At 37.8% G+C, this 21987-nt stretch overlaps 1 protein-coding gene across 4 annotated transcripts in view; it reads right to left on the reverse strand.

Annotated features, from left to right (window-relative positions):
• Positions 1 to 1384: 1384 nt before the first annotated feature.
• The window catches only part of LOC306871742 (rho guanine nucleotide exchange factor 28-like), a 94746-nt gene continuing 74143 nt past the window's right edge, over positions 1385 to 21987 (reverse strand). For all 4 annotated transcript variants that reach the window (XM_079419870.1, XM_079419868.1, XM_079419869.1 and 1 more), the window contains 16 exons: positions 21830 to 21962; positions 21266 to 21384; positions 21006 to 21146; positions 20670 to 20920; positions 20090 to 20215; positions 19867 to 19984; positions 19498 to 19749; positions 19070 to 19146; positions 18461 to 18639; positions 18248 to 18339; positions 17630 to 17812; positions 16923 to 17161; positions 15429 to 15476; positions 11896 to 12411; positions 5939 to 6260; positions 1385 to 2948 (listed from right to left, as the gene is read on the reverse strand). In XM_079419870.1, coding sequence (XP_079275996.1) covers positions 2791 to 2948; positions 5939 to 6260; positions 11896 to 12411; positions 15429 to 15476; positions 16923 to 17161; positions 17630 to 17812; positions 18248 to 18339; positions 18461 to 18639; positions 19070 to 19146; positions 19498 to 19749; positions 19867 to 19984; positions 20090 to 20215; positions 20670 to 20920; positions 21006 to 21146; positions 21266 to 21384; positions 21830 to 21962 — 2954 coding nt within the window. In that variant the 3' untranslated portion in view covers positions 1385 to 2790. The remainder of the gene's footprint in view (positions 2949 to 5938; positions 6261 to 11895; positions 12412 to 15428; positions 15477 to 16922; positions 17162 to 17629; positions 17813 to 18247; positions 18340 to 18460; positions 18640 to 19069; positions 19147 to 19497; positions 19750 to 19866; positions 19985 to 20089; positions 20216 to 20669; positions 20921 to 21005; positions 21147 to 21265; positions 21385 to 21829; positions 21963 to 21987) is intronic.

The raw sequence follows: 21987 nt of genomic DNA on the forward strand, positions 1-21987 counted from the left end.
ACAGTGCTCATGCACAAGACACCACAAACAATGGGGAAAAAAAACACTGAAAAACAAAGCAGCACAAAAAAATGAGTTCAGTAAATTGTGGGGTTGGGGTTCAAGGGAATAAAGAAAAAGCATGCTGTATTTTGAAGAGACTTTCATTTTCTATAATTTACAGATTTTAATATAATAGTAATGGATAAAACATGTTTGTGTAAAATATATTTAAAAAAATAATGATTTGGGGGCCCTTATGCATGTCATACCCTGTCCTCCCATAACGGCGCTCCTGCTTGTAACATTTTTTTTTCTCCTTCCATATCTTCCAAAAATCGAAGAAAAAACTTAAAATGATATAGTAGCCATTTTTTATGTTGATTACTTTTGTGTCCCCTTGTGTCTCAAGATTAACACACTCGTCAAATTAATATGTAGAATATGCACTGGTAAGGGGTTTCTTCTTTAAAAGTGCCATAGGTGGGATACTAGTTAATGGCTGTTATTTATTTGCTAGGATGACGGGTTTACAGTGGAACTCCTCATTACGGTGCCATGGGGAGGTGTTTTGTACTGTTGGTTAATGTCCCCACCCACAGATGCATTACTCAGCAGTGCTATATATTGACTTTGTTAGCCACTAAATGTGCGTGCAAATAACTTTTAGAGGTCCCTAAATAATAGGGGGAAAGGATAAAGAGAAATGGAGGTTTTGCTGAATATGTAACAAATCAGAGATTTTACCAGAATAATAATGCATACAGTGGTATCTGCAGTAAAGCTTTTCCTGTTATCTACAGACAATGTCTGCTTTAAAAAGTTAGCTTTTTAAGGTGAGAATGTTCAAATTTACAAAAGGTAAAAGCAAACACATTTGCATAGCTTTTCTGACAAGCAGCATGCTTTTCTTGTACTGACAACTGTTTTACAGACTACTGAAAGATGTGGATTTTTAATCAATTAGATCTAAAGTTTTGAATCAGCAAAATGATCATACTATTCACACTACTCGTGCAGATAAATGCCTTTTTACAATAATGGAAAGAAAATTTCTACATTTTTGCATCTGTAATTACAGTTTAATATATTCAGAAAGCTCTATTCTGAGAAGGCTTTACCACCTGTTCAGTCTGTCATTCATTTGTTACATTTGTATGACAGAAGCTGTCACTGTGTAAAGGGTAACTTGACTAAGACTAAATCTCCAACTGAATTATCAACTTGAAATCAAAATGGCTTGCATTCAAAATGCATAGATACAAATGTACAGATAAAGAATTTAAAGCATATATTTGAAGCTGTGGTCTTGCAGTTATGTACATAAGCATATAAATTGTAAATATTAAATATCAATGCTAATAAAATGGATGAAGACAAGAAAAAACAAAAGCTGATGTATGAACATTTACTACATATACACCTTATACACCTGTCTACATACAACAATTATACAAAATATGCTCTATGTACATAAAATGATTCCTTACCAATTTGAACAATAAATAAGGTTTATGCATGGGAAGAAACAAAACACAAAGAATAGCAAGTGTTCTCATGCGCAGTGAAACGTGTTTTTCAATAGAATGATAAGCCAAAAGCAAATACACACTGAATTCTTGTCACTTTAACTCGAGTATTCACACCCAGTACTGGTCTACAGTCAACAATTATGGCTTGAATTTTAATTGGGACTTTTTTGATTGTGACTAAAATAACAACAAGCCTGAATTTATGCTAATTTATGTAACAGACAATATGCAAAATGCATGAACAAAGCCTTTAGGCTGATACGGCAACATAATGACCTAAAAGTATCACGAAATATACAGTATTTGAATGGCAGTTTGTATACCCAATGCTGATGAGACTCTTTTTAGACAAGTGCTGTCAAACAATTAATCGCATCCAAAATAAAAGTTTTTATTTACATAATATATCTGTGTGTACTATGTATATTTATTATGTATATATAAATACATACACATACAGTATGTATTTTGAAAATATTTACATGTATATATTTATATTCATATAGTTTATATTATATATAAATATATTTAATATATAAACATAACATATATTTCTTAAACATGCATGGGTGTGTATTTATATATACATAATAACTATACATAGTACACACACATATACTATGTGAACAAAAACTTTTATTTTGGATGCGATTAATCGCGATTAATTGTTTGACAGCGCTATTTTAGACGTTTGCTGCACATGTAGCATTATAGGCAATGGCTCGTGAGCACCAATGAATCTGAACTGTTTCAGAAGAGTAAAGCATGACACATATTCTCCTCCATATGGACATGTGACACCAGTTTCCAAATGTGAGAGATTGAATCTGAAAGGTGATAATGTGATTGCTTACTCTAACATGCACACATAATGTAGTAGCCGGTGAATGCTATTATAAACCAAGTCATCGTTCATCTCCTGAAAGAAAGGGTCAGTTTTTTTGTGTCCTGATGTAAACTGACATGGACAGTTGGAGAAAAATACATTGTGCGGGAATGTGGATGGGGGACTTTTGTGTGTGTGACTGAACGTGTGCTGAAACTGCCTAACCTGATTCTGTCATTGCAGGCTCCAGGCTATAAAGCAAAATACAGCCACTCAGACAAGCCCCATCTCAAACACGGACCACAGTAAGTGCTATGAAGTCTGGAGAATGTCACAGAAGGCCGAAAGTTTGCTAAGATTAAAGGAAGAATCAAAAAACACAAAATAAAAATTGGGATCAGATCCTGGTCCAAATGTTTTGTTTCAACACCAACCAAAAATTGCTAGTTCATTTCAGAGATACACAATATTCTCCTCTCCATCAGTATCTCTGTTCTCTGTCTCCATGGTAACAAAGGGCTGGTTGACGAGCAAGACGTCGGCTTGATGAAGCCCCGCCCCTGTTACGCCAGCTGACTCAGATTCTTGGACAAGGCCGAGCTGATCCACATCTGTGAAGACAAGATTGGATGTTACTATTCATCATTGTCATCAATAGTCACCATAGTTACATTATTCATCGTTTTCTTCACATTGATCCATCATTTTCCTTCTTCAGTGAAACACAGAGATCTGAAGCAGACTGTTTTGCATACAACTGTGGAATTTGGATGGTGGATGATATTTTATGATACAAAGCTCCATAAAGGAGAAAAACGTACCATAAAAGTCTCACACAAGTGGCTTTGTGTGCTATATACCAAGTCCTAACTTTTTGAAATTAGCACAATACAACGAAATTAGTCCTATGCATTGTATTGTGGCCATTTCGTTGTGTCACAACACAATGAAAACAAGCCGCAACACAACGAAATTAGCACAACAAAACAAAAAGAAGCCACAACACAACAAAATGAGCAAAACACAATGGAAACAATCCTCAACACAATGAAATTAGCATAGCACAACAAAATCAGTCCTATGCGTTGTGTTGTGGGGATTTCGTTGTATCACAACACAACGGTAATAAGCCGCAACACAACAAAATTAGCACAACACAACGGAAACACAACACAACGAAATTAGCACAATGCAATGGAAACAAGCCAAAACAGCAAAATTAGCACAACACAACGGAAACAAGCCAAAACACAACGAAATTAGCACAACGCAAATAAATTAGTCCTATGCGTTGTGTTATGGCGATTTCGTTGTATTGTGGAGATTTCGTTGTGTTGTGCACTACTGGGCCACTGTACTACATTCATGTAAAAGGAAAAAAAAAACATCTAGGCCTAATCCACACAAGGGGTTCAGCTCAAGCGCTATCACGTCATTACGATTCATATGATGTTGTGAATGAAACTGATGAATCCCTCTCATTTAATTACCCATTTCTCAACAGGGTCTATGACCCAATTTCATTACCTCCATTCCGAATGTTTGTGTATGTGAGGTAATGTTGTTAGCTGAGCACTGTGTGCATAGTGAAGGTCAAACATTATCTATTGTGAGGCCATGATCTTGACCTCTGAATAAATAGAAACAAAGCAGTGTTATATGTGTGTTGATTTAACCAGCACGTCAATCAAGGCCTTTATCGGACAGGTAACACTCATATTTATTCACTTAACGAACCGGTACAGTAGACTGTAAGGAGATCTTTTAGTTTGCTGAGTGAATCTATGACCATTGTGGACATACAAACATATTTAATTATGGCCTTCACCTGTGTTTAGCTCTACTGAAGCTCTCCTTTGTTCAGCTATTGGATTAAGCATGTTCATGTGTCATCGGCATAATCTTTTTTGGCCCTAGACGTTTAGGATTCAATTAAGGTGTCATGTCAATAACAGGGACATTGTTTCAGAGCTTTAGCTCAATTCTATCTCATTCTTTCGCCCCAACAAAACCGCAGATTAAGTGGTACCTCTTATGCTCACCAGGGTTGCATTTATTTGGTCAAAAACTGTTTAAAATATTATTATGGTCATACATCATATTGTCATTATTATTATTATAATACATCATTATTATAGTGGCCTAATGGTTAGAGAGTTGGAATCCAAAGGTTGCGGGTTCGAGTCTCGGGCCGGCAGGGATTGTAGGTGGGGGGAGTGAATGTCCAGCGCTCTCTCCACCCTCAATACCACGACTGAGGTGCCCTTGAGCAAGGCACCGAACCCCCAACTGCTCCCCGGGCGCCGCAGCATAAATGGCTGCCCACTGCTCCGGGTGTGTGTTCACGGTGTGTGTGTGTTCCCTGCTGTGTGTGTGCACGTTGGATGGGTTAAATGCAGAGCACGAATTCCGAGTATGGGTCACCATACTTGGAAGTATGTCACTTCACTTGCATTGTGGGTATTTATGTTAAATAAGACCCTATAGTAGCTGATAAGATTAGCTAGGAAGTGGGACCCTAGTCTAGCTAAACGTGCACCCTTGTGCATGCTCTGTCAATAACGAGAGAGGGTTAATGAGGTGGTCAATACACACACAGTATACAACCTTTTAAAGCAAGTAAATAAGATGGTATCTAGTACTGTACAGTAATATTCACCTGTGAAAACTTGAATTTCACTTCTGTGTTCAACAAGTACCTTTAGACAGTACAGAGATGAAGCGTATGAATGTGTTTGTGTGTGAGAGAGAAGGACAATTCATAATGTTAAACAGACAACTCGGACAGCTCATGTGTGAAAAACAGATGATTAAGTTTCTGTCCCTCTCCCCTCCTCTGCCTTGTAAGATGACAGGTCACTCTGTAATGAGTTTGGCAAAGATTTTTTAGACCGTAGCTGGAGGCCCTTGATTCACACGCCACTGTCAACCCAACAGTCAATAGACAGAATGCGTAATTGATCTCAGAGACAGATGTGTATCTGTGTGTGTTTGTATCTGTGTGTGATAGAATGAGGATGAATCTTTGTTATTAAACACAGATTAACAACACAAAGAGAGCAAATCGACCTTCACTGCTGCAACACAAGTTTTAGTGACGATTCGAAGTTGGTGCGATGAAATCAAATGTTTCTTTTGCTTCTATGGTATAGTTAAGGGCCAAATAAATAAAACTTGACTTTCAGTTGCCAATTAATGTCACAACAGGTATTTTAACCGGCTCATCCAATCATTTATAATTAATTACTTTTTTGAGTCTCGTTTTTAACTCAAGTGTTCCGTAATGTGAAGCTATTTTCACATTGTGCCAGACTTCATCAGTTTTAAATTTGATTATAATTATTTACTGCAAGATATTATGTAATACAACACACTTTATGAATAACTATTATGCATTATACCCTTTAATAACCTTTTATGACCATTTCATACTTTTTAATTTAATACATATCATTTTTATTTTAGGGGGGTGGGGAATGTGCACCAAAAAATGAAAAAAAAAAAAAGAAAAAAAAATCACACTGCAACATAAGACTCCTCATTCTGCCCACCTCTACTGTCAACACAACTAAGTAACTAGTGATTGCAGTAAAAACATTACCATTGTTTGGGATCTCTGTTAGACATCTCCCAGGGGTCGAGTACATTGCTCCTCCAGTCCAGCTCTCATGCCCCGCAGGAGCATCGGATACTCCAGCAGAGCTCTGTCTGTGGTTGGATCGTGCCAGGAGTGAATTGAGACTGTTCTGAGCACTGGGAGAATCCAGGTATCCTGAGTGCTGGTGGACAGTCTGATGATGATGGTGTGAATGATGTTGAAGGTGGATGTGCCTGTTGTTCAGAGAGGGAGACATAAATGCTGCCTCGTTCACAAAAATGGATCCGTGGTCATCCTGACCACTCAGGCGATGGTGACCAGCATCCTGAAACACAGACATGTGCATCACTCAAATATTACTGCAATATACAAATAAAACTTATCTATAAACAATGCAATAATGGTACATACTCCTGCACCTCATTCAAATTATGACCAGATGGATGACTTCTGGCAAAGGTGTGTTTAGAAGCTTCAGATTATGTGTTATGACACACAACTTTGCCACTCCTTTTAAAGTCATGATATAGAACATATAGAAGTAGTAAACTTACATAAATGGTAAGAGAAGAAACGATAAAGAGCAGAAATATTTTTGAAAATTTTTTTTGGGAAAAAGCTAAATATAATGTAATCAGGGAACATTAAAGTAAAAAAAAAAAAAAAACTTCAGTTCTTTCTTCAGTTCTTTAGTCAGCCATTATATTGAATTAAGTTTTCATTTCCAGCTTACCTCTTTTAGCACCAACTGTATTATTTTTTATTACCTCCACATGACATCATCTAGTCATTCAAAGGCCTTTCCTTTTTTTTTCCATAGTTTTCTTTTGTGTGTACTTCATTTTATCGCATTTAGAAACAGCTGTTTCACTTTAGAAAACTGACAGCAGAGCCTACAGAGCCTGCATGATGCTGTTTTTCCATCAGACATCATATCCACCTCTTCACTCATTTTCCTGAGATTTCCTCATTCATTCAGTTGGCTGGTTACATATGTGAATTAAAGGCCAGACTGAATCATTGACCCACAAGCTCAAAAATCACCGTTCTGTGCTAATCAGCCCACACAAACAATACCATAAATAAAACTTGGGCCTGAGGCGGTTCATGTGTGTGGGAGCATCTTAAAGGCAGACACAGAAATATATTCCCCAAAAGGTCAAAGCTTAGATGGTGGATACACACTCACAAGCTATTTAAAGTGGTGGTTTCATGAATGCCATGCTGAAGGGGAATCCACGCAATAGCAATAACAATATGAGGCTTTGGAAAGGATGTTACCTCTCTATATTGATAAAATATCTAAAACGAGAGTGTTGCTACAACCAGACTCCAAACAGCACTGTAAGTTAAAGCATCCTGATACAAATAGTTTCTCATAAACAACATTGGTAAGACAACATTGCTATTGGTTTTCAAAAGACGTCTCTATTTGAATATATTTTATATTATGATTGATTCCTGTGGTGACAAAACTGTATTTTAAGCAGTCATTACTCCAGTCTTCAGTTCAGAAAACATTCTAATATGTTGATGTGGTGCAGATTTGGTGCTTTAAAAAAATATTTTACTATCAATGTTGAAAGCAGTTGTGCTGCTTAATTTCAAAAGAACTTCATTAATTTGAACTTATTGAAAATAAAATAAATGGCTTGCCACGGTAAAAACTGCACTGTTTTGAAAATAGTTGAACTACTGTCACACCAGTGAACAATGTAGTCAAATAGTTACCCAATGCTGTTTTTGTATCTAGTGAAGACACGCCAGAGAAGCTTGCCATCAGATGGACGCTTTTGCCCTACCTCTTGCCCTTGCACTCACCCTCTTTCTGAGCATTCTAATCAAACCTCACAAACACATGAAATATCACTTCCCTGACCTGAAGAACGAAGCACACAGAGTTGTTTTTAATTATTTTGCCTTGGTAGGGGCTTTTCAATTATCATTAATCTTTAGCTTGTTTATTAGCAAACAGACAAGAGGCTGAAGCTAAGACCGCCTCACACGGCCTAAGACTGATGAGCCATGAATTGCTCTCATTATCCCAGGTAATGAATCAGAGGCTTAGCTGTGTGTTATAAACAGACCCTTGACCGCAACTGAATCCTCCCTGTGTACAAGAGGTTGAAGGAAAGAAATGTTTTCTTCCTCAGTGGCCTGCCACACCTGATTTGACTCTGCCTGGAAAAAAAACAACAACATTGGCTTTGGACCTAATAAATTCCATTGTGTTTGGGATTTCTGCCACAGTCTTAATTATTTGTCAAGGCATGTTTGTAAGGAATGTCACTAAATTTAATCCAATAATCCAAAACACTGTTCAACCCAAGGACAAGAAGAGAGAGAGAGAACCATGCACCCTTTGGAACAACCTGAAGACACATTTTTTTAAGAAATTAGTAACTTAATTCAAGGATGCATTATAATGATCAAACATGAAGGTAGAAAATGTATAATGTTACAAAAGATGTCTGTGTCAAAATGATTTCTACTGAAAAAAATCTAAAAAATATACACATATCAACGTTTCCACAAAAATATTAAGCAGCACAACTGTTTTTAAACATTGATAATAATAATTTAGCAGCAATAATTAAGCAGCAAATCAGAAGGCCATGTGACACTGAAGAATGGAGTAATGCTGCTAAAAATTCAGCTTTGTCATCATAGGAATATATTAAACTTGAAAACAATTTAAAATTCTAATGATATGTTACTGTACTTTTTTACTGTATTGGGTTGATGAAATAAATGCAGCCTTGGCGAGGAAAAAAAATCCTTTTCATTTTTTTTATTTTTGAATGGTAGTGTATACAATTTTTTTATTTTCGAAGAGAGATAAAAGAGTGAGAAAGACGGAAAGAGAGAGAAGAATGCAAAACAGCTGAAATATGCAAGGAACATAAATAAAAAGAACAAAATGAGACAGAAGGCAAAAAAAAAGAAACTGGGATAATAATAAAAAAACAGAAAATATATAGCTTCTCTTCCTTGTATTCATAACTGACAGTTTTGTTCCATCTTCAAAGTCAGATGCGAGCAGATTTGGGAGAGCTTTCCTCTGACATCACTATCTGGGTGTTTTGGCAACAGAGTAAAGGAGGGATGAGGAAAGAGCAGAGGAGCAAAGACATATTTCAGTGTTCAGAAGACAGCTGTGTCTCCAGACTCACACTGTGCACAAAGGCTTTTATGACATACCCACAGCTCACAGCTATAGCTTTTAGGAGTATTTCAAACATACACAAACAGCTACGGAGAACATGCATACACACGCATATGAACAAACAGGAAGAAACTACAAAGTCTCTAAAGCAAACTACTTTAATCAATCTCTCACTAATGTATAAAACACAAATGCATAAATATATATTTTTAAATAGATGTTGTAGTCTAAGCAAGTTCAAATCATTGTATAAGAGCCAGAGAAGACTGACAGCCAAAAGTCTTCTCTGATGTATGAACTGACCGATCAGAAAATTAATATGCAAATGACAAAAATTTTCTTTCAAAAACGTGGCTGAAAAGGCAAAAGGAGAACTAAAAAGGAGAACTGACTTCTTACAGATAAATGAGCAATCTTAACTAATGCGTTCATTAGAGGTTGAACCGCATTTAGATTGCAGTGCATTTGATCCATTCATTTTCCGTTAAGTGGTTGGCTGGTGTTCAAAAAAATTATCATTGTTAAAGCTACAGTACACTATAAAGGAAATTTTGTTGTTTCAGTTTTAGTTCAAATGAACAAAATACTTCTTGAACAAAGTAAAACAAATGTAGGGCAAGATTTGATTTTGTGTATCAGTAATTGATTGGATTGTTGTTGTTTGCTAATCTGCTTAAGTTTGACGTCTCACACCGACGTTTCCAGATTCAAACACCCTATGTGATCCCAAAAGCGAACAACAAACAGTACTATTTATGAAGCAGCCATATCACCCTGTAGCCCAAGACTGGTTGCCCACTGAAGCTAAGCAGGGTTGAGCCTGGTCAGTACCTGGATGGGAGACCTCGTGGGAAAACTAGGTTGCCGCTGGAAGAGGTGTTAGTGAGGCCAGCAGGGGGTGCTTACCCTGTGGTCTGTGTGGGTCCTAACACCCCAGTATAGTGATGGGGACACTATACTGTAAAAAAGCACCGTCCTTCGGATGAGATGTTAAACCGAGGTCCTGACTCTCTGTGGTCATTAAAAATCCCAGGATGTCCTTCGAAAAAGAGTAGGTTGTTACCCCAGCATCCTTGCCAAATTTGCCCATTGGCCTCTGACCATCATGGCCTCCTAATTATCCCCATACACTGATTGGCTTCATCACTCGGTCTCCTCTCCACCAATAAGCTGGTGGGCGTTCTGGCGCAATATGGCTGCCGTCGCATCACCCAGGTGGATGCTGCACATTGGTGGTGGTTGAGGAGATTCCCCCTTCCTATGTAAAGTGCTTTGAGTACCCAGAAAAGCGCTAAATGTAACAAATTATTACTAACAAACATATATGGTGTGTATCATGACCATAACCATAGGCGGAGTTTCACATTTTTGCCTGGGGGGCACCTACCAGTAGACCATGAGCTCTGATTTTTTATTTTTTACACACCGTATATACCATTTTTTCTACATTTTCAATTATTTATAGCCTATATATTTTCTTCTTCATTTAAAGGAGCACTGCGTAAGTTCTGAAATCTCTAACAGTTACTGACACCAGTGGCCGTTAGAGGAACTGCAGCCAGTCTCATGCTCGTTCTCGGTGCGCACTAAATGAGGCTTTTTTTGTTTGTTTTTTGTTTTAAGCTTACGATGAGCTTTTGTGGGTGTCTGGGTTGTGCTGGAGGCTGGTCGCTTCTTTCCGTCCACAGAGTCCATTTCAAACACTACCGCTAGCGATTGCCTCTGTAGACGAGAACGCGCATGACGTCACATTTTGTGAATTTTCGCGCTAATTTGGACCCGACTCCTCCAGACACAACTGAGCCTACAGGCTGATAGAGGTAACCGTGGTGGACAGTCAAGGTGTCATTCTTCCTATTACATTATGGTTGGCTCATAAATGTACAAATGAAAACTCTATCTTAAAGATTTTTTTAAGTAAAAACCTACACATAGCCCCTTTAAAATACATTTACAACAACGACTGGTTGGCTATACAAAGAGTGGAATAAAAACTTATGTCTTACCTAATGTAGAAGAATCCGCCTCTTTTGAGAAGTGTCCAAGTTAGAGACCTCCATGCTTTTTATTGTGGGTTTATTAAAAAAACGACGAATATACATTCTGTTCATTTAGCGTATCTTTGCAGAAAGCGGGAAGAGAACGAGAAGAGAGTCCACTCACGCGATACTTTGAGATTCGCGAGTTGTGAGAGTAGGTTTTTTTTTTTACATTAATTACAAATAATTTAGCCTTAACATACTCATTAAAATAAGATAATGCAAATAAAATGAGACAATCTGAAAATATTTTTGTATTCATAGATCTGACAAAATCGATTGGCTCTGATCTGATCTGACCCAAAACTCCGCCTATGACCATAACCTTTATCTTAAGAGCTAAATCTCATTTGACCAGGTGTCAGAGTATTTAAAGGGTTAGCTTAAAGGTGTGCTATAAATAAATAGTTCTCATAAATGGCTGTTGAGATTCTCAATTGAATTTTCAATTTCAGTCAACAAAGTGGAGACTTGGACCCGCAGTGCTCAACGTTACAACTTGACAAGCTTTGCTTCGATTGTTTCATGTGAGTGACATATTGCAGGAGGGGAGGGATTGAAATTCGTCTGGTCATTAGACACCCTTTTTTAAAAAAAAAAAAAATGCTGTATACTGATAAATTATTTATAATAGACACGGCAATATTACATACATTGTAAGAATTGCCAGTTCAGATTTCATGGTGACTTAAATTTCCACATCACACAGACCACCACTGAATCCCACACATTCACATCCACTCACTGATCATCACCTGTGTCTGCTGTCCATCCAGTGGTATGACCATAGCTGGCAGGTTCTGCTGGTAGTCCTGCTTCAAACTCTCCAGCAGCCTCCGCTGAGCATCCAGCTGCTCCTTCTCCTTTTCCACACTCCTCTGGCCTTCTCGGAGCCTCTCCAGGCTTTGCTGGTACTCTTGCAGCTGCTCTTGGAGCTCCTGTCGTTCGCTCTGCAGCCTCCGCTCCTCTAGGTGGCACACCAGCTCCCTCTGCTCCAGTGATGACTCCAGCTCAGACTGTTGAAGCTGTCGCACCTGGCACTCACGTTCCCACTGCTGCCGCTCTCGTACCAGGGTGCCCCGGAGACGGGTCACGTCCGCCAGCTCCTCTCGCCGGCGCTCCACCTCCCGCTGGCGCTCCTGCTCCTGCAGGGTCTGGTTGCTGCGAGTGATGGGCAGTGGGCGGGAGTGTGGGTGAGGAGAGGGGCTTGACAACAGGAGGAGGAGGAGCCTCTGGACTTCATAGCAACTGTCTTGGATGGTGACTGCGGCCTATTTACAAAAAGCAAGAATTAGTTCACTTCCAGAAAAATGTCCTGATAATATACTCACCCCCATTTCATCCAATATGTTCATGTCTTTCTTTCTTCAGGTGAAAATAAAGGTTGAGTTTGTTTGTTTTTTTGAACCAGCTCTTCACGCAACTTCACGCATTGCGTAATCAAGTTGGAAAGGTCACACATGCTTAGTTCTTTGTCGGTGTACTTCGGTTCAAAAATCTAATTTTCTCCTCCAACTTCAAAATCATCCGACATTGTTACTTTAACACTTTTTGTAATAGGTGTTTGACTTTCATTGCATGTTCGCTTTGTAAACACTGGGTCGGTACTTCTGCCTATGTGACCTTTTCAACGTGATTACACAACACACACACAATTATGAGCATTTGTGGTTCAAAGTATACAAATTTTCTTTTTTTTTAGAAAGTGACTGATTGTTTTACTGGGTAAGACCCTTATTAATTGGCTGGGGTTGTGTAGAGCACTTTGAAGCTAAATTGAAACTGCAATTTGGACCTTCAACCCATTGGCTCCAACTGAAGTCCACTATATGGAGAAAAATCCTGGAATGTTTTCCTCAAAAATTTAAATTTCTTTTCAACTGAAGAAAGAAAGACATGAACATCTTGGATAACATGGGGGTAAGTAAATTATCAGGTATTTTTTATTCTGGAAGCGCACTAATCCTTTAAAGTAAAGGTGAATAACAATGGCACTTATTCCCTGAAATAGCTAACACTAGTGAGTCTTGACTAAACCTTCACTAAGCTACCACCCTCAGTTCATCATCAGTCACAAGTACAGTACCATTCAACAGTTTGGGATTAGTAAAGATTTAATCATTTGAATCTGCAATGTTGCAATAAATTAATCAAAACAGACAGTAAATACATTTATAATGCTACAAAAGATTTCTCTATTGAATAAATGCTGTTTATTGAACTTTTCATTAATCATAGAATCCTGAATCAAGATGTTTCCCTGAAAATATTAAGCAGCACGATATTTCACAATATTACTCTTTTTTTTTTTTGTTTACTGTATTTTTGATCAAATAAATGGAGCATAAGAGACTTGCTTTTTAAAAACATTAAAATAATCATACCAAGCCCAAACTTTTAAATGGTCATGTACAGTATATGTCTCAACTTAGTCTATGCATAAATTGCATCTTCTCATGCTGTCTCTAGTGACTTGTTAAATGGAGCTGTTTTTAGCCCTAAAAACCTGAGGAAAATTAGCATTTTTCATACATGGTTCCCTCTGGTATATCTACTGGGTTTTTATCATAACAGTTTTTGATTTTGAGTAAAATAAGGTCTGTGGTTAACAATAATTGAAGACACTGATGAATTACTTTCGCACTTTGTTATATAACACAAATAACAGTCATAACTCAAACATGTTACTAAAAATGTACGTTTCTAAGAAACTGTTACATAAAGACTACAAAGCTGTCCTGCATCGGTAAAAAACAGTAACTAAATATGCTCAATGGTTCAGATTTATGCTCAGAGAAAGCTCACTGTGAAAACTGTGATCATATCAAAAAACTTGAAAATGTGTCACTTTTTTATCAATTTAATGCATCTTTTATAAAACATTTAAACAGTAGTGTACATTCTTGTAATAGCTGCAGTCCTTGTGTAGCCATTTTCAACAGTTATTAAAGCACAAACTCACATTTGATGCACTGTACATTGCTACAGAACAAAATGTCAAAAGTTTTATTTTACTCATAAATCAAAAACGGCTATTCTAAAAACCCATTACACATTCCAGAGGGAACCAGTGGCAAATTAGCCTTCCAGGTTGGCCTACAAATTGACATCATGACTGAACAGCTCTATTATGCTTCCCTACTCACAAGCAAACAATAAAAATACACCAAAATGTATCCCTCTGACAAGAACACCTAAAGTAGCTTGGAAGCAGTGTTGGGGGTAACACATTACAAGTAACACAAGTTACGTAATCGGATTACTTTTTTTTCACGTAACTAGTAAAGTAACGCATTACTTCTTAATTTACAAGAGAATATCTGAGTTACTTTTTCAAACAAGTAATGCCAGTTACTTTTTTTCCCATTTATTGATTGAAAGCTCTCCTGTCTGCATGTTGAGAGAAATCAGATGCTACTGTAGTTCTAAAATAAATATGAATATGCATTAATTCATCTCTCGCAAAGAAAAGAAGCAGATTCAGTATTGCTCAAAATGAATAAAAATAATGCAACTCAGAATATGACGCAAACTGGCAATAATTATATACAACACAAATATCCTTTATGTATTTAATCCCATTCTATTAACCAATGTCTTTGCTTCTGACCTTCGACGATCCAGATCAACCATACTAATAAGCAAAAAATACTCTAGACAAACATTTGTGCATCTTTTTTATATTGCTGAAGTGTGTTGAAATTTCTTCTTCTGCATTCTACTGAACAGACATAGATTTACTTTCCCTTCAGCCTGAGGCTTATTCATTTCACTTTTGGTGTTAAAAGGCTTTTATATTTGCCAAAAATAGAACTGTTTTATATTAAAAACAAATAAGCAAGCCCTGCCCAGATTTAAAAAGTTACGCAAAAGTAATGTAGCGCATTACTTTCCATAAAAAGTAACATAATTAGTTACTTTTTTTAGGGAGTAACGCAATATTGTAATGCATTACTTTTAAATACTTTCCCCAACACTGCTTGGAAGTACCAATGTTTGTTTGTTTTTCAAAAAGCAATTCAAAAAGAAGGTCAATCTCTTCTATGAGCCTTCTGCAGGTGTGTCACTTACATCTATGTCCCACATCCTCCTATATTATACTTCCAAACCACAGCATGTTATATAAGAGAGTTTTATAGCTGGTCAAACATGTTTAGGCAATGAAACTTAAGGCTTGGACAGAGCTATTAGAAGTGATTCATGTTGTGTGTGTATGTGTGTCTGACGTAAGGCCTGTCCACTCTAATTATTCTTTCAGTCGGTATGTGGTTGTGTGTCATGATCTCACCTGTAGACTGTATAGCAGCTGAGTCAAGCTCTGCACACTCTGACTCACCTGCATTAGGACAACAAACAAACTATGAGCAACAGAAAGTAAAGAACTCTAAAAGAAAAGTATGAGTTTACTCCAACAAATGTCTCTTCTTCCTGGAAAGAGAACAGAATAGCTGTGTGCACTATAGCAATTCTGTTCTATTGCAAACAACAGATATTTCATTTACAATTTTGTCGAGACATCTGCTTTCTGGAGCACATTTTACAAAACTGCAAATGCTGTGTTTACTTCAGCAGGTTCCTAGAGATGACTGAAACATTTCAGCATCTGTTGACTCAAACACCATTTGGTTCTTTATCTACAAAGTCAACAGACACCACAGGAAACAGACGGCGGTGACCTGAGTTAAAGGAAACTGCCTTCCAGCCAAGTAGGTTTATAAATCAGCAAAGTGTTCAATCAAGGTTGCTTGAGTAATGTGACACATTAAGACGCCAAAATTGATAACTTCCCAGGTGCAAGGACAAGAAAAAAATGCCTGTTAATGGTTGTAATGCCCATACATTCACTGTATCTTGAGTTGGATAGTTTGCTTTGTTAATTGAAAGTTGTGTTGGACTGAATATTACTTTTATATTAAGAGAGCAATCAATAATATCACTGCGCTTTAGTGCAGTCTGGATGTTTGTGGACTGTAGTGTAGAAGTCTAAATGGTAAGAGAGTTGCAATTAATAACTCTTTTGTATTGAAATCAACACAAAACAAGTCTGCCCTCTTAAGGCCAGATTATGTCCCGTCTATATGATCATTAAGTTTACAGCACCACCTAGTGGACACACAACTATGTCTGTTATTGCTTATGTAGAACAGGATCAATTTTGCTCAAATCTGTAACTAACCAGAAAACAAATATAACGTAATATCAATGGTAATCTAAAGTTTAAAACCCAAAATTAATGTCAAAAATAAATAAATAAAATCTATTTCGCATCCAATAAAAAAAGAATCCTTTGTTTTGTAGCAATAAAATGTAAGTAAGCTTTTCAATCTTGATCATCTCCTTTCATGACCTTATGCTCATGTCAGCAGCACTAAAAACCTTATCAGCATGACGTACTGTGCAGTGCACCGCAAGACGGCATCGACAGCAGAAAAGAGATCCAAGAAAATGAAACCCTAATTCTTTGCTTTTATATTTAATGAAACGGGACCCTTGAGGCAGTGAAATGGACTCCTCTTATTTCAAGCTCATTAATACTTAGTAACATAAAGAATGAGATGTGATAGTGGAAGAAGAATGTGAATTATTCATGCAGGGTGATTGTACCTCTCATGCTGAACACAGCCTTTTTGGTAAGGCTGCAATTTAAATCACTAATAATGGAAAATATAAACTATTTCTTACCCATATAAGTATATTTCTATTAGTAATCATGCTGTGACATAGTAGTAATCCCGTGTGCAAATAATGGCTGTTTAAGTGCTGCTTATGAGAACACATTTACCTTTAGGTGTATATTGTGATCAGCGTCTGAGCTGTGATTAAAGGCCTGTGTTTCTAAGCCTTCCTCTCCTCTCCACTCTTCCTCATCCCTCTGGAGGGTGTCCATCAGTGGACTCTGGTTCTCAGGGGGCACAGGGGAGGAGGGAGAGCAAGGCTCGGGTTGAGTCTGCTCTTCTGGACAAGACGGGACAGCGACAGCAGAAGCACTGTGAGAAGAGAGGGCTGCTTTCAGGTTCTCCGCTAATAAGGAGAGAGAGACAACAGGATTACTCTGCATGCAGTTATGTGTAATTGTGCGGTACACAAAAACTGGTAGCATTGTTAAAAAATCCCGTAAAAAGTGCCTCTTGAAGCATGTTGTGTCTATAAATATGTGCGTGTGAATATATCCATGTGCATGCATGCACATATACACTACCGTTCAAAAGTTTGGGGTCAGTAAAATATTTTTAATGTTTAAAAGTCTGCATTTATTTGATCAAAAATACAGTAAAAACTAATAGTGAAAGATTACTACAATTTAAAGTAAGCGTTTTCTGGTTTAATATATTTTAAATTAATCCTGTGATGGCAAAGCTGAATTTTTTAGCAGCCATTACTCAAGTTTTCAGTGTCCATGATCCTAAAGAAATTATTCCAATAAGCTGATTTGGTGGGTAATAAACATTTATTATTATACAACAACTATTATTATCAGTGGACACTCACCCTCTTTGAGAGCAGCACTGAGCAGTACTCCGGCCTGAGGGATGTCTTCAGTGCTGGGCCGTACCAGCAGTCTGGGCTCTGGTCCTGTCTCACGTCGTCCTGCCATGACTGACAGCTCGGCATAGATGTGTAGCTTTTCCTCCAGATTGGCACAGATGAGGTGATCATGGCCACACAAAGACTCTGTGAAAGAAGGAGGTTGGTTGTCATGTTCAAAAAATATATCATTCCTTAGCTGACACAAATGTTCACAAAAAGTTTAGGAAACTACACCACTCATTGACCACTATTAATAAAAGCAACATACAAATCTTGTGTATTTCAATTCATTCTTAGATATTTTACCAGTAATTGATTATACTGTCAGTGTATGCATTGACAAGTCCACTTCATGCTATGAGAGCTCTCCAAATATATTTTAGCAAAGGTTAGGAAGTGTGTGCATTCTTGAGGTGTCATTTGCCAATCACTATATCAATCTCATTGTCTTACATATCCACAGAAATGGCCTGATCGGGGGTGTAAATGAATAGATATCTCTAGGTATTATAATTTGTATAAAAATTTCAGCTATTATAAACTAATATCCTTCGGTTCAGCATATCTGGTTGATTTTACCTTGTAGCCTGTGGATCTTTTGGACCTTTGCTTCCGTGACTCTCCTTTCCTCTTCTGACTCACTTGTGGTTTCATCCTGCTCTTCAGGGCAACTAAGCAAAACAAATGCAATTTAAAAATTAGTACATTTACCCACACACACACACTTGCTTGCTTTCATTTCCGCTGCCCTTGTAGGCAAGAATCAAGTATGACATGTTCCGTAATACACACCTCTCCACAGCCTCTCTGATGAGTCTCATCCAGGCATTGCGTTCATCTTTAGAAGCAGCGCGCACCTCGTACATCTCAGGCCCAGCTGAAGACGCGCTGATCAGAAACATGCCTCTCTCCTCATTGGCCACCTCACGCACAATCAGTTTCTGGAGAGAGATCACTGGAGGCTTCTGGTCCTGAGAAAGTAAGATAACGTAACTAACAGCACAAAAACAAACTAAATCAAATGTAGGCTATTCGTAGCATACGAATGATTACACTATTTCTCAAAAGTTTGGTGTCTCAAAATTATAATGGTTTTTGCAGCACAACTGATTTCAACATTGATAATACTAAGAAATAGTTATTGAGTAAATAAGGATATTAGAAGGATTTCTGAAGGATCATGTGACTCTGAAGACTGGGGTAATGGCTGCTGAAAATTCATACATAAAATATTCAAAAATATTAAATTAGAACACCATTATTTTAAATAAAATAAATGAAGCCTTGATTAGTATCTAAGACTTTTTCCAAACACATTTTAAAAATCTTATTAACCCAAACTTTTGAACAGTAATGTATGCTTTCTGAAGAAGAAAATGCATAGTAATCTCAAAAACCAACCACAGCAGCAAAGATGTATTTCTGATCTTTCTCCTGAAGGAACACCAATGAATCAGACAGCAAAAACGCCAGAACATCTGTGGATGACCAGAACAATCAAATAATGTAACTGGACCTTTCATCTACTGAGCCAGATAAGAATTAAGAACAAATGGCAATTTATATGTCCTTTCTGTGTAATATATTGCGACAATTCGATAACACTTTTTATTTTAAGGTGTCCTTGTTACATGCTACATGTACTTACTATTATAACAACAATACATTTAGCATAATTACATGCAAGTAACCGCAAGCCAAATACTAATCTTAACCCTAACCATATAGTAAGTACATGTAGTTAATTATTATTTCCAAGTACTTAAATGTATAATTACAATGTAACAAGGACACCTTAAAATAAAATGTAACCCAATTCATTTTCTCACCTTTCAGTCTTCCTGTGGCCGTCTTCCAGAGCAGCGGTCCCTGGTGCAGCAGAGCCCTGCCACTGGTGATGTCCTGCTTGCGGAAGGTGTAACCGCTCTTGAGTTTAGTCGAGCACTTGTTCTCCATGCGGCCCAGGACCTCACTCAGCTTCTGGTTCTGCTCGTACTGACTCACGCTCTGGTCCACAGCGGAGATCAGCTCTCGGATCAGAACTAGTGCACGAGACAGGTCAGCATGCTCTTCTGTGCCCTCTGAAACAAAGAACAAGAGAAACTGAGTCTAAACAAATGTGTACGCACAGTATATGGTTGGGTTTGGATGTGATTTTGTGTGTATGTACACTAAGTACTGTGGATGAGAAAAAATACCCTCTGTATAACGCAGTATTCTCTCCAGGAGGACGGGATACTTTGTAATTCGCTGTGTCACTAACAAAATGCATTCTGGGATTTCTCGCCTCTTTACCAACGAGTTGCTACTCTGTTGCTGTGGAACCAAAAAGATCAGATTAGCTGAAATTCAGTGCTGCCAAAAGCCTCCAAAATACATTAAAACACGACTGACACAGTCGTTGAGTAATTTGACTCTCACTTTAATAAAGAGCTGAAATCTCTTATTCTGCTGCTGAAGCTCTTTGAAGTAGCTGACTGCTTCAGTGTGACGACTGCAAAACTCGCCATACACCTGCTTCATCTTCTCTGCATTCTCCTGGGAGAACTACGATGAACACAGACACACACCTATGATGTACTTTACTACATATGTACATAATAACAATACCAATAACAGGTGTGGTTGGAGCAAAAGCTCTTGAGCTGTGGTCACAGGCATAGTTTCATGTTAGTTTGACATGCTAGTTAATTTCTTCAACCATGCTTCATACTCTGATAATTAAGTAGTCAGTTACGACGTTGTATTGGAAATGCTAACCAGACCTGTTTTGTGAACTGGCTCAACTGATCCATTGAAAAATATTTGACTCAAAATATGATTCATTCATGAAATGGACCAAATGGATGAACTGCTTAGTCATGGTTGTGACATAACTACTTAAATGGTAACACCTTGCAATTAAGTTTCACTTTAACATTAGTTACTACTAATTGATCAGGACACTGAATTTGAATTGTGTACTCGTACAGACATATACACAACTACTATAATTGTGTACCTGTTGCAGAAAAATGTCACCCACACGATGAATGAGGTAGTTCTTGCAGCTGTTGGGCTGAACGCAACTTTGCCGCCGTTCCCTCATCGCTGACAGAAAGTCACGATGGAGGAGAATCAGCTCATCTAAGCAAGGGAAAATCCGACCAATAGTGTCTACATCCAGCCCGACTTCCTCCCGCATTCCCCGCCTGAAGATCTCTGCCATTATCATGAGCGTCTGTACGTGGTGGAGCTCAGTCTGCATGAACTCTGAGAAAGACCAAGAGAACAAAACACTATCAAATGATGTACAGAACGTATATGAACAAAACATTTTTAGTGAGATTTAGCTGACCGTAAATGACATCCTGTCTCTTGATGCTGTGTTTTTCTTGCATCTTACAGAACTGGGGCTCCACCGCTAGGCTCCATGACTCCGCCTCCAAATCCACATCATTCATTACCAGCTCATTCTGTAGGGGGGAATCTACAGAGTCTATGGAAATGTGGGACAAACAAAAGAGTTCATTATTGTGTTTTATGTATGTAGAGTTGGAGTAGGAAAACCAGTTATTTCACTGGTGATTTCCTTCATCAAAAGTCCAGCTGTTTGACCTTCAATAAGGGAGGAATCAGTGGATGTTGAGGACTCCATGGTTTGGAGGAGCTCCTCTGGTTGGATGTGGTTCCGCCACAGGGGGGCGTCACTATCTGCTTCTGGGCTACCACTAAGCCTGACAGGAAAAAAATGTCATAAATGTTAATTGAAACACTAAGGAACCATAAACACTCAACAAATACACTGATTATCCTAACAGTTAAAGTCAATAAGAAGCAATTATTCACCATTTACAGAGGAAATAAAATCGTAAAATTCAGTCAGCTTCAATTTTTTTGTAGTGTGTTAAGACTACATAAACTTCCATATTACGTCTAAAACTGTCAAACTGAAAATAAATAAGGAGCAGTTCATTTTGGATAAAATGCACCTTTTAACTGATATTATTTTAAATATTGAATATCATAACAGTATAAAAAAATAATAATAATTTCATTTGCAGAGTTGATTTGTAGTATATTTGAGACCGAGCACATCATAGCTTATGGGCCATTACCATTTACAATTCATTTATCTAGATATTTTTTGTTGAATATTACAACACAGTAAGAGTTTCGGACCTTTCGGTGACAGCAGGCACACTTCTAGACAGAGGACAAGGAAGGGGAGTAGAGTCTCGTGGCATCATCACAGGAAGAGAGGCAGAGGTGGGGATCTGAGAGGACGAGGAGGAACTTTCACGCATTGTGAAATCTAAAGGTGACAGACAAAAAGGTGA

This window comes from Barbus barbus (assembly GCF_936440315.1).
Source record: "Barbus barbus genome assembly, chromosome: 6".
NCBI classification, from domain to species: domain Eukaryota; kingdom Metazoa; phylum Chordata; class Actinopteri; order Cypriniformes; family Cyprinidae; genus Barbus; species Barbus barbus.